Source organism: Bombina bombina, chromosome 5 (assembly GCF_027579735.1).
Source record: "Bombina bombina isolate aBomBom1 chromosome 5, aBomBom1.pri, whole genome shotgun sequence".
Classification (NCBI taxonomy): domain Eukaryota; kingdom Metazoa; phylum Chordata; class Amphibia; order Anura; family Bombinatoridae; genus Bombina; species Bombina bombina.
Window position 1 is genome coordinate 922,237,038 of NC_069503.1, and position 13,663 is coordinate 922,250,700.

Here is a 13,663-nt window from a genome sequence, read left to right on the forward strand (position 1 = left end):
AACTGAAAGCTGTGTCCTTAAAGGGTTAAGGGCTCTATGCTGGTTGACACTAATTGTGGGCTTTATTGATTGCTTTTAAGCATATTTTTGGCAATAAATAAGGTGGGTTTTTTTCAAACTTAAAACACTTTTGGGGTTTAATTTGCGCCTGGCACTTGGTTAGTCACCTATTCTAGTCAGAAAGGCCCCTCCACTCTGAAATGAAGAGGAAGGAAGCCTCATTTTCAAGCCTCAATTGTGCAGCATTTTTTGACTAGGCAGTTCAGGCAGTTTCATGTGGGGAGTCCAGAGGCTCAGAAAAGGACTCCAGACAGGTTTATTTGCTACCAAATTTATCCCTTAGGAAGTAAAGGTTACAGTGCAAGCTGTAGCAGGGGACTGTACTGTGTTAACCTGTTAATAACTGTTATTAGCTCCGTTTTGGGCACTGAGGGGTTAATTGGTCTGAAAATTTGTGTGCAATCTTTTCAATGCATTAAGACACTGTGGTGAAAATTTCATTAAAATCGGATGTGTATTTAATGTTTTTTTGATGTTTCAATAATAAAGAGTGCATTTTTATTATTTAAAGAGACAGTAACGTTTTTGTAAAAAATAGTTTTTATTGCATTGAAGTTCTGTCAAAGTTGTTTCTAATAAGAATATTAACCAGGAAATTATTGTTCCTTCTCTGTGTACTAATCCAGCTTCTAAGAAGGAACGACTGTTACACAATCTTGATGTGGTTCGTGCTTTAAAGTTCTATTTACAAGCAACTAAAGATTTCAGACAAACATCATCCTTGTTTGTTGTCTATTCTGGTAAGAGGAGAGGTCAAAAAGCGACTGCTACCTCTCTTTCCTTCTGGCTAAAGAGCATCATCAGATTGGCTTATGAGACTGCTGGACAGCAGCCTCCTGAACGAATTACAGCTCATTCCACCAGGGCTGTGGCTTCCACATGGGCTTTCAAGAATGAGGCTTCTGTTGAACAGATTTGTAAGGCAGTGACTTGGTCTTCACTGCATACATTCACTAAATTTTACAAATTCGATACTTTTGCTTCTTCGAAGGCTATTTTTTGGAGAAAGGTTTTACAAGCAGTGGTGCCTTCCGTTTAGGTTACCTGACTTGTTCCCTCCCTTCATCCGTGTCCTAAAGCTTTGGTATTGGTTCCCACAAGTAAGGATGAAGCCGTGGACCGGACACACCAATGTAGGAGAAAACAGAATTTATATTTACCTGATAAATTCCTTTCTCCTACGGTGTGTCCGGTCCACGGCCCACCCTGGCATTTAGTCAGGTTTAAATTTATTTTTCCAAACTACAGTCACCACTGCACCCTATGGTTCTCCTTTTTCTCCTAACCGTCGGTCGAATGACTGGGGGGGCGGAGCCTAAGGGGAGCTATATGGGCAGCTCTGCTGTGTGTTCTCTTTGCCACTTCCTGTAGGGGAAGAGAATATCCCACAAGTAAGGATGAAGCCGTGGACCGGACACACCGTAGGAGAAAGGAATTTATCAGGTAGATATAAATTCTGTTTTCCTTACCCATAATCCCCAGTCATTCAGAAAAAGATAACACAAAGGTATAGAGGTGCCTGAGGTTTATACCAAAAATTTTCCCTCTTAAATGAAAATAAGGGCAGGTCGTGGACTCTCCATGCCCGGAAAGAAAGAAATTTATCAGGGAAGCATACATTTTGTTTTCTTTCCTATGGCATGGAGAGTCCACAATTTCATTCCAATTACTAGTGGGAACCAATACCCAAGCTTGAGGACACAGAATGAAAGGGAGAGAGAACAAGACAGGCTGACCTAAACAGAAGGCACCACCGCTTGAAGAACTTTTTTACCAAAAGAAGCCTCAGCCAAGGCAAAAGTATCAAATTTTTAGAATTTGGAAAAAGTATGCAATGAGGACCAAGTGCAGATTTGCTCCACAGATGCTTCATTTATTAAAGCCCAGGAAGAAGAGACAGCCCTAGTGGAATGAGCTGTAATTCTCTCAGGAGGCTGTTGTCCACCTGTCTTATATGCTAATCAGATAACACTTCTCAACCAGAGAGAGCAGGAGAAGTGGCCTTCTGACCCTTACCCTTACCAGTGAAAACAATGAACAGGGCAGTAGACTGCTGAAAATCTTTAGTTGCTTGTAGATAAAATTTTAGAGCACGCACAACATCCAGGTTGTGTAACAGACGTTCCTTCTGAGAAGAAGGCTTCGGACAAAAGTAAAGAACAACAATTTCTTTATTGATGTTGCGATCCAATACCACTTTGGGAAGAAATCCCAATTTAGTACGACGGACCGCCTTATCCACATGAAAAATAAGGTAAGAGGAATCAAACTGCAGAGCCAAAAAGCCCAGAAACTCTGCGAGCAGACGAAATAGCAAGTAGAAACAAAACTTTCCACTATAACAGAGATCTGACCTGCAGAGATCTGACCCTTCAGAGTACTGACTGACAAACCTTTCTCCAGGCCATCCTGAAGAAAAGACAAAATGTGAGGAACCCTCACCCGACTCCAGGAAAAACCCTTGGATTCGCAACAATAAATGTATTTATGCCATACCTTTACGAGCCTGAAGCATGGTATCAATGACCTTCCCCGAAAAACCACGCCTAGACAAGACTAAGCATTCAATCTCCAAGCAGTCAGCTTCAGAGAATCTAGATTTGGGTGGAGGAAGGGACCCTGAAGTAGAAAGTTTTTCCTCAGAGGCACCCTACAAGGTGGAAGAGATGACATCTTCACCAGATCTGCAAACCAGATCCTGTGAGGCCAGGCAGGAGATATTAGAATCACAAACACCCTATCCTGTTTGATACGAGCAATGACTAAAGGAAGGAGAGCAAACGGAGGAAACAAGAATGCCAGACTGAAGATCCAAGGCACCCCCAAGCATTGATCAGAGCAGCTTGTGGATCTCTTGTTCTTGAGCTTGGCATTTTGGCGAGATGCCATCAAATCCAACTCTGGAACCCCCCACCTGAGGGTTATCATTGAGAATACCTCCGGGTAGAGAGTCCACTCCCCGGGATGAAACGTCTGCCTGCTCAGAAAATCTGCCTCCCAGATGTCCACCCCTGGAATGTGAATGGCAGAAAGGAGACAATTGTGAGATTCCGCCCATTGGAGAATGCGGGTCACCCCCTTCATTGCTAAAGAACTCCGAGTTCCTCCCTGGTGGTAGATGTAAGCCACCGAGGTGATGTCCGAATGGAATCTGATAAACCGGACCAAGGTTAGTTGAGGCTGTTAAGGCATTGAAAATCGCTTTTAACTCTAGAATGTTTTTGGAGAGAGAAGACTCCAAAGACCCTGAGCCTTTAAGGATCCCCAAACTGCTCCCAACCTGATAGGCTGGCAGCCATGGTCACAATCACCCAGGAGGGTCTCATGAAGCATGTACCCTGAGACATATGATCCTGAGAAATCTACCAAGACCGAGAGTCTCTTTTCAGAGTATTCAGAACAATCCTCTGTGAGAGATCTAAATGATCTCTGTTCCATTGCTTGAGCATGCATTGTTGTAGGAGTTTCAAATGGAACTGAGCAAAGGAAGGATGTCCATGGAAGCAACCATCACACCAAACTCCTCCATACACTGAGCCACTGATGGATGGACAGGGGACTGAAGAGTGAGACAGGAAGCAAGAAGCTTGGACTTTCTGACCTCCGTCAGACAAATCTTCATGGATAGAGAATCTATAATTGTTCCTAAGAAACACACCCTAGTGTCTGGAACAAGAGAACTCTTTTCCAGATTCACTTTCCACCCATGGGAATGTAGAAAAGACAACAACATCTCGGTATGAAATCTTGCTAGCTGAAAGATGGCGCTTTGATCCAATATGTTGTCCAGGTATGGCCACTGTTATTCTCTGAGATCTGACCAAAAGGGCCCCTAGAACCTTTGTAAAGAATCGAGGAGCTGTAGCAAGGCCAAAGAGAAGAGCAACAAATTGGAAATGTTTGTATAGAAAGGCAAACCGCAGAAACTGATGATGTTCCCTGTGAATGGTAACATGAAGATACACGTCCTTCAGGTCTATGGTAGTCCTGAACTGACTCTCCTGAACCAAGGGTAGAATGGAATGAATAGTCTCCATTTTGAAGGACGGAACTTTGAGAAATTTGTTTAGACACTTGAGGTCCAATATGGGTCAAAAAGTTCCCTCTTTTTTGGAACCACAAAATGGTTTGAATAGAATCCTTGACCCTGTTCCCTCACTGGAACTGGAACAATCCACTCCCAGGGAAGATAGGTCCTTTACGCAGTTTAAGAAGGCCTCTCTCTTCACCTGGTTTGCAGTTAACCTTGACAGGATGAATCTGCTCCTAGGGGGGACAAGACTTGAACCCTATCCTGTATCCCTGGGATACTACTTCCACAGCCCAAGGATCTGGGACATTGCGGATCCAAGCATGGAAGAAAAGCCTTCCATCAACCTGATCCCTTATTGGAGTGGGGCGGCCCCTTCATGCTGACTTAGTTTCAGAGGAAGGCTTCTTAGATAGTTTCCCTTTATTTCAAGATTGACCGGATCTCCATGAAGTCCTTGATTGTTCCTGCTTGGAAAAGGAAGACTTTTTTCCCTTGGAGTTACGAAAGGAATGAAAATTAGAATTCAGTCAACCCTTAGGTCAACCCTTATTGTCTTGAGGAAGGAAAGAGCCCTTTCCCCCAGAGATTTCCGAAATAATTTTGGCAAGACCATTAAATGGCAAAGACAAAAGTTTGGATTTGGATGTGACATCTGCAGACCAGGATTTTAGCCACAGAGCGCTGCAAGCTTAAACCGCAATACTAGAAATTTTGGCTTCCGGCCAAACCCTTGCATACTGGCATCACAGATAAAAGAGCTAGCCAGCTTTAGAGCCTTGATCCTATCCTTGATCTCCTCTATAGTAGTTTCCTCTCTAATTAGATCAGACAAGGAGTCGCAGCAATAAGATGTCACACTTGCCACCGCAGCAATACTTGCCACTGGTTGCCCTTGTAAGCCCTGATGAATGTATATCTTTCTTAAAAAGGCTTCCAGATTCTTATCCATAGTGTCCTTGAAAGAAGCACTATCCTCAAGAGAGATAGTAGTTCTCTTGGCTAGAGTGGATATAGCACCCTCTACTTTAGGTACAGTGCTCCACTATTCACGAACAGAATCAGCAACAGGAAACATCCTCTTAAAAACAGGGGACAGGGAAAAGGGAATCCCCGGCTTCTCCCATTCCTGAGCTATAAAGACGACATATGATCTGGAACAGGAAAGACCTCTACTGATGAAGGTTTGACATCAGACATCCTTTTAAGCTTATTAGACTTCTTTGGAGTCTCAGCGACAGTAGAATCAGAGTCTTCCAATGTAGCAAGAACCTCCTTTAAAAGCAACCGGAGGAGTTCCAGCTTAAACATAAAGTTAACCTCCTCTAAATCTGATGTGCTAGGAACCACAGTCTCAGAGTCAGAAATCTCACCTTCAGAAGCCTTTGAGGTATGATCTACATCATATAACTGAGAGAGACTGACTAACACAGCCTTAGCGGAGTCAGAACGCTGGCTTAGAGATATAGTCTTAGATTTCTTCTTCTCTTTCCAGCAACTGGGAAGGCTGATAAGGCTGCAGAAACCGCATATGTTATCTGCGCAGCAAAATCGTCTGGTAAATAAACACTGCCAGGAACCTCTTGAGAGGAGCCGTAGGGCACTGTGGAACTTCTAAAGCTTGAGATGCTTAAGGGGAAAGCTGAGGCATGTCATGGATGACATTATCCTGAGAGACAAAAAGGGTCAGAGGGGGAGTCCTTGTCTCTAGATGACCAAGTCCTATTTAAACATGTGTTTTATTTAAACATGTGTTAACAAAACTGCACAGTGAGGGACAACTTGCACCTCTAAACAGTATAAGCACTAATCAAAATGAACTCCCAAATTTAAATTAGTGTCCATAATTGGATATGTTCCCAAAGAAATATCACAGAATCAAAGTCACTTAGAAAATTAAAGATTTGAAAAAATAAATAAAATGTTGCACTGTACCTTTTAAGAAATAAACTAGTACTAAAAAGATTAGATAGGATTAACCATAATAATAATACCCTCTCCTAACCTACCGCTCCTAAGACATGTCGAGAAGTTCCACTAGTTGAAGGAATAATGTTGACTCTGTAGAAGTTGCAGATCCGTCCAAGAGCATAAAAGACTGCACTGCTATACGCTCCGCTCTCTACCCGGCTGACAGTGAAAAGCCATAGAAGCGGAAGCAAAGTACGGTCACCTGACCGCAAGTAGCTCAAATGAAAAATGAACTGCGCCACAGCTTAAATCACAGGAGGCTGTTAAAAAGGCTCGAGTAAGCGGTATAGTGTCGGAAAACTTGATAATCATGACTGATAATACATTTGCTGATGGATGTACATCTTACACCAAATCATGAATTGATTGCAAATATAACCCCTTGTTGACACATTGTCCCACAAGCCGGCCAAAAATATTTCCTACAGGAAAGTTAAATTAACTCCTTTTGTATTTCCTTAGCAGTGCAGTGCCCTAGCAGAGGTGCCCACAATATTACTCTCAACTATGGAGATATATATGACCCATACATGTCCATAGAGGATTAACCCCTAAGTGCTGACCCTCAATACCTAGAAGGCAAGAGCACTTACCTGTGGATCCAGCTGCAGGGTAGACGCAGCTTCTAGGTGTGACAGATTAACAACCTCTATCAGGGACCTGTAGAAAAAGAAAAAACAGAGTAACCAACTCTGGTTTTCAATAAAGGGGTAGCACAGATGTTAGAAATAAAGCAAGGAACACCTTGCCGCCTTCTAACTGCTAGAAGCCACCATTACTCTTACTAAAGAGATTGACATGGACACAGCATAGCCCCAATCCTTGCTTGCAGGGAAAAGTACCCATTAAAGGATTAAATATCTTCAGACACCATCTTCGCACATCCTCCCTTGATAGAGGCAAAGAGAATGACTGGGGATTATAGGTAAGGGAAGTGACACATAACAGCTCTGCTGGGGTGCTCTTTTCTTCCTCCTGCTGCCATGAGATGAATATTCCACTAGTAATTGGAATGAAATTGTGGACTCTGCATGCATAGGAAAGAAAAATAATTTGCTGTTTTATACAGAATATTTTTTTTTATATAAAGTGCTGAACTAACTAGGTGTAATTAGTAATTTATACCTTGCCTTTTACCCAACGCTAATTTTTTTTTTGGGGGGGGGTATCCAAATTAACTTACATGTCGTGCATCATTTTTGTTTCATTATCTCAAGAAATAATTACTGTAACTTAATTCTAAAAAGTTATTCCTGTCACGCAGCATTACCAAAAAGAAATACTCATTCAGCTGTCTTGCACCTCTTTGCTAATCCCTGTATTTCAGGAATGTCCAACATTTTTATATTAATTCCAGCTCACCTGAGAGCTTTCAAATTAGGAACACATTAACTAGATTTGTACCATATGTTTCAAAATTGTATTTTTCTGTGATAGAAAGGTGTTTGCAAGCCTGACAAACAGACAGTGTCTATAGCTTAAGTCAGGTGGTAAAGTCTGGTTAGCAGGATTTTAATATATTGGTTACATTGATAGAAAATAAACACCATTTAATGGAGGACAAACGGACCATTAAGACCATTAGATACAGTGGAACTGCATAATAAGAGCATAATAAAAGACAATCCAATAACACTCTAAATTCAAATTAGCAGTAGATTTTTTTTCTGACAAATTTTATTTTTTTCTGTCCATTTGCCGGCTACCTGTATCATGTGACATCAACCAATTACAGACTAGTATACGTATACTTCACTGTGAACTTATGCACATGCTCAGTAGTAGCTGGTGCCTTAGAAATTATGCATATAAAAAATTTGCAAATTTTGATAATGGAAGTAAATTGGAAGGTCTCTTAAAACTGCATGCTCTTTCTATTTTATTTTTAATTTAGTGTCTGTTTTAAAGGACAGTGTGCTGTGATCAGTTTTTCTACTTAAATGTGTTCCTTATGATCCATTTCACCTGCTGGAGTGTATTCAATTGTTTACAGATATATTCTTTACCTTGATTTTGTCATTTAAAAAAAACTGCTTTTGCCTTTTATATCCCCATCTATACTGAACATGGCAATTACTTAAATGCTGGTTATAGAAAAGCTATTTAAACAAAAAGCTCTTACTGGAGGGGTTAGACAGAGAGGTACTAAAAAAAGTATTGGCCTCACTGTTTATAGATAAGGATGATTTTGAGTGAATATAGAAAGAAACATTAATGAGGCGTGCTCTCCCTCCAAGCTCAGCCCATTTCATTTGGTTCTGGCTTCAATTAGCATATGGAGATATTTCATATACAAAAATATACCTAAAGGAGCAACTCTGGAATAACAAGTCATTGTAAACACATTAAGATGACATCTTTTTTACAGTACAGTTTCTTTTTAAGTTGTAAAACCTGTTTAGTCGCAAGAAGGGAATTCATGTTGGGGTTAAGCCTGTTGAGCAGGGTGTCACTCAGAGAAGGAAAAATGCTACCTATTGTGACGTAAGCAATGACTGGTTGCAAGAAAAGCTTAAAAAAACTTGTCTTTAGGAAATTGTTAGTAGAAGGAACACAGCAGTAGAAATGCACGATTAAAGGAACATTATACACTAGATTTTTCTTTGCATAAATGTTTTGTAGATGATCCATTTATATAGCACATACAGGTGTTTTTTTTTGTTTTTTTTTTTAATTTATAGTTTTGCTTATTTTTAAATAACATTGGACTAGGGCTGCCACCCAGCCGGTATTTTACTGACACGGCCGGTATTTTTAAGGTTCATGTCAATGTAGAAAATAAAAAAATTAATATTGAAAGAAAGCCCCTGTCAAAGTGAAACTTATTCTGAGTGTGATGAGGACTAGTTATAAACAAATGAGCATTTAAAATCAGTCCTATCAGCTTTAGTTTTTGAGTTCTGCTGTTTTAATTATTTATGCAAATTTATGTTAATTAGCATGGCCGGTATTTTCTTCCAAGAAAGGTGGCAACCCTACATTGGGCTGATTTTCAGACTCCTAACCAAGCTCCAAAGTTTTAGAAGTATACTGATATCTACCTACTCCAGCTTCCTCCTGTTTGTGTAAAGGGTCTTTTCATATGCAGAGGAAGGAGGGGGGGGGGTCTGCTTTCACTTGGTGTTCCAGTTAACCTAATCAAGAGTGCTTAACTGGGAGCTTCTAAGTAAGTTTTTAAAAGGTTTTATACTGGATTTTTAGATCAGCATATGTGCATATTCTTCTTTGTAGTAATGTCTATTACATTCAGTTATTTGAAAATTGGTGTATACTGTTCCTTTAAGGGAGTTGTTCTTAATTGAGAAATGGTAACTTAGAAGTAAAGAGGTAGTTGAGATTTTCTGGTGAATACTTGGCAGTATATAATGGAAATTAAATTGCACTTATGGAATATGAGTGGTTTAGAAATCTTGAAATTGAAGAAAAACTGAGAAAAGAAAAGTCACAAGAATATGGAGTAGAAATGAGAGAGATTAGAAATTTCCCTGTGCAGTGCGGCGCTTCAAGGCTGCAACCGGAGTCTGACAGGAAATGTGGGAGGCGCGTGCATTTTTTTATTTTTATGAATAAAGCTCTGTTTTTATATTCCATTCTTTGTGCTTGAACAAATGAGAGATATTGTTTGTACTATCTCGAGGATGACATTTTTATTTGGAAAAGCTGGTTGTATATTATATATATTATGTGTGTGTTTTATTATAGTTGTTAAGTGAAATATGTTTGTCGATAATTATCTAATTTGACAAACAGGATTGCATTTGTACTACAGACAATTATGTAACCTTTATATTTTTTAATTCTACAGAGTTCATACAACAGAGAAGAGCCGGACTGAACGAGTTTATTCAGAATTTACTGCAGCACACACAGCTATGCAACCAGTAAGTAGCTACAGAATTAGAACAATTATATGAGTTAATACAAAGGACCTGTTACAAAAAATATTGATAATCCTGTGTATTTAATGTGAAAATGGAATTGGCGCTACAATTAATTTTGTTGTGCCAGCAGGGCATCACTATTGTGTGTTAAAGGGGCACAAGTGCTGAAAATCTCAATAAAAAGCTCAACATAAATTGGTTGGGAAACAATGAAGTAAAAATATACATATTTTGAAGTTTGAGTTATCAGTCTGATGAACCTGGTTACTGAATCTAGAACTGTGGCCTTACACTCGTGCTTCATTTGGACAGACAAGGGTGTGTAATTATCTTTTAAAAACAGATGAGTGGAATTTGTATGGAAATCAATAGGCAGTAGCAGGTAATATACAGTATCTCTATTATACATGCCTTATGCATGGTCTTCGGGAAACAGTAATGTGAACACACTTTGTTTGAACTAATATGCATTAAAGACATTTTGATGGTTTGTTGTTAATGCATCAGGGCCCTTTACTTGCAGCAAACTCTATTCGAGCAATTATTATTATTATCGGTTATTTGTAGAGCGCCAACAGATTCCGCAATGCTATAAACATAGGTAGAATGAAAGGAAACATTTATAGGGATCAGACGGGTAGAGGGCCCTGCCAAGAGTTGCACTGTTGTAGTCAGCTCTAAAGAAGGTGATCTACAAACAGCAATGTCTTCTGTGTTCAGACTGCCAAGTGCAGGGGTCTACAACCTTTTCATATGAGGGGCCACATATATATTTTTTTCCATTTGCTGCACCTGACATTGTATAAATTGTACCAAACCCTACATATAGACAGATTCAGAAACATATATGTTGGATTAAAACTTTACACGGACACCTAAAACAACAGAATATGTACAATTATTGCATAGTAAAACAGCTTTGCAACATACTTTCATTATTTATTTCCCCACTTTTTTGTTAATTAATGTATTACAACTGAAAATTCACACTGCAAATGTGTCAAGGCTAACCCTGCTACGTAGATATATCTAATTGGCTTTGAATGGGGCATTATATAAGCAAATGGGAAGCAATGCAGTTTTTGGTAACAAAATGATCATGGCTAGCCTTGTCTACTCCATTTACTAGTCTGTATTGGTTTCTCTAAATAAGGTAATCAGTGGGCGGAGCTTGGCTATTGGAAAACAATTGCAGCATGTGTTACTCTCTAATTTAAAATGTTTACACTTTTTTGATATGTTATTCTATAGGACGACAACAGACATGTCTTGTGATTACAAGGTGTACTGTTTAGTTTCCCTAATGGCCATTTTTGTTGCAAACCGGAAATAAAAATGAGGAAATAGTGAGGGCCACACTTCTGATCTTATTTTGCAAATAGCACAAATAAATGTCATCACTTAGCATGCACTTCGCATGATCTGTAATTTCAAATAATCCTGGGTTTGATGACCACTCTGTTCATCCTAAAATTAGCGCAGAACATATGGTTAATCAAGGGGTTAAATCGGTACTGCATAACACACCTGGAACAATCTTGTAACCTCTAGATGCTCATAACACTCTGACAACAGTTTTGTATGGCTAAATCACACACATGGGCAATCAAGGGGTTAAACCAATGTTGCTTATCACACAAGAGTAAGACATGCAGTGAACTGACCCTTATCTTAGCAAGGATGTGTAGATAAGAGAGAACTGAGAATGGGAGCTGGATGTATGGGGGGGGGTGATTATATGTGGCTGTTCAGGAAGCGTAGGGTGCTCAAAAGTATCAATCCCTGTCCTACCGGAACAGTTGTGAGGAAGGGAAAAAGGCTGCTTTTGTGGCTTTGTGGTTCACATGCTTCTTTAGCCTCATTGCCACCTCAGAAGTAGCGAGATGAATCATCCGATACTCACTTGTTTAGGATGATTGACATGCCCTGCTCTTGAATGGTTGTGTGAGAGCAGGGGGTGGCATTGCAAAAGAGAGCTCTTGGGCAATGGTAATGTCAGCGCTACAGACTTATGCGGCGCTATACAAATAAATGATAATAATTTGCCACAAGACGCTGTGCTGGCAGGTTCTCTACTTGAGAATGTGTCTGCCTGCAACCGTGACAAATTTTTCTGCAAATGTGAGTTTTTTTCTAACTCTGTCTTTAAAGATATGTATAAGTTTGATACCAGGAGTTTGTGCCTAGTCGATATCTAAGGGACACAGTGAATGATACACATTATATCATTATTAAAAGGTTGATTATATAACTGATTAATAGTATCTTTCCCACTTTTTGAGCCATGACAAAATGTTTTAAATGGCATTATTATTATTATTTTAATTAAATCAATTGCATTAGATCTTGGTATTGGCACCTGTTACAGAATAAATTATGCTTATTAACATGACCTTCATTTCTGTTTTAGTTACACTAATTGAAATTTATATTTCTTTCATGTAATTAACAAGAGTCCATGAGCTAGTGACGTATGGGATATACATTCCTACCAGGAGGGGCAAAGTTTCCCAAACCTTAAAATGCCTATAAATACACCCCTCACCACACCCACAAATCAGTTTTACAAACTTTGCCTCCAAGGGAGGTGGTGAAGTAAGTTTGTGCTAGATTCTACGTTGATATGCGCTCCGCAGCAAGTTGGAGCCCGGTTTTCCTCTCAGCGTGCAGTGAATGTCAGAGGGATGTGAGGAGAGTATTGCCTATTGAATGCAGTGATCTCCTTCTACGGGGTCTATTTCATAAGGTTCTCTGTTATCGGTCGTAGAGATTCATCTCTTACCTCCCTTTTCAGATCGACGATATACTCTTATATTTACCATTTCCTCTACTGATTCTCGTTTCAGTACTGGTTTGGCTTTCTACAAACATGTAGATGAGTGTCCTGGGGTAAGTAAGTCTTATTTTCTGTGACACTCTAAGCTATGGTTGGGCACTTTATTTATAAAGTTCTAAATATATGTATTCAAACATTTATTTGCCTTGTCTCAGAATGTTCAACTTTCCTTATTTCCAGACAGTCAGTTTCATATTTGGGATTATGCTTTAAATTATCATATTTTGTCTTACCTCAATTTGACTTTTTTCCCTGTGGGCTGTTAGGCTCGCGGGGGCTGAAAATGCTTCATTTTATTGCGTCATTTTTGGCGCGGATTTTTTTGGCGCAAAAATTCATTTCCGTTTCCGGCGTCATACGTGTCGCCGGAAGTTGCGTCATTTTTTGACGTTATTTTGCGCCAAAAATGTCGGCGTTCCGGATGTGGCGTCATTTTTGGCGCCAAAAGCATTTAGGCGCCAAATAATGTGGGCGTCTTATTTGGCGCCAAAAAATATGGGCGTCGCTTTTGTCTCCACATTATTTCAGTCTCATTTTCATTTGCTTCTGGTTGCTAGAAGCTTGATGTTTGGCATTTTTTTCCCATTCCTGAAACTGTCTTATAAGGAATTTGATTTATTTTGCTTTATATGTTGTTTTTTCTCTTACATATTGCAAGATGTCTCACGTTGCATCTGAGCCAGAAGATACTACAGGAAAACCACTGCCTGCTGGATCTACCAAAGCTAAGTGTATCTGCTGTAAACTTTTGGTAGCTATTTCTCCAGCTGTTGTTTGTAATAATTGTCATGACAAACTTGTTAAAGCAGATAATATTTCCTTTAGTGATGTACCATTGCCTGTTGCAGTTCCCTCAACATCTAAGGTGCAGAATGTTCCTGATAA

The 13,663-nt window shown here is 39.6% G+C and overlaps 1 protein-coding gene across 1 annotated transcript in view; it reads left to right on the forward strand.

Annotated features, from left to right (window-relative positions):
- Window positions 1–13,663, forward strand: part of SGK3 (serum/glucocorticoid regulated kinase family member 3) — a 243,092-nt gene that overhangs the window by 134,243 nt on the left and 95,186 nt on the right. Inside the window, 1 exon segment of the mRNA XM_053715094.1 lies at window positions 9,867–9,942. Within this exon segment, the coding sequence (XP_053571069.1) occupies window positions 9,867–9,942 (76 nt within the window).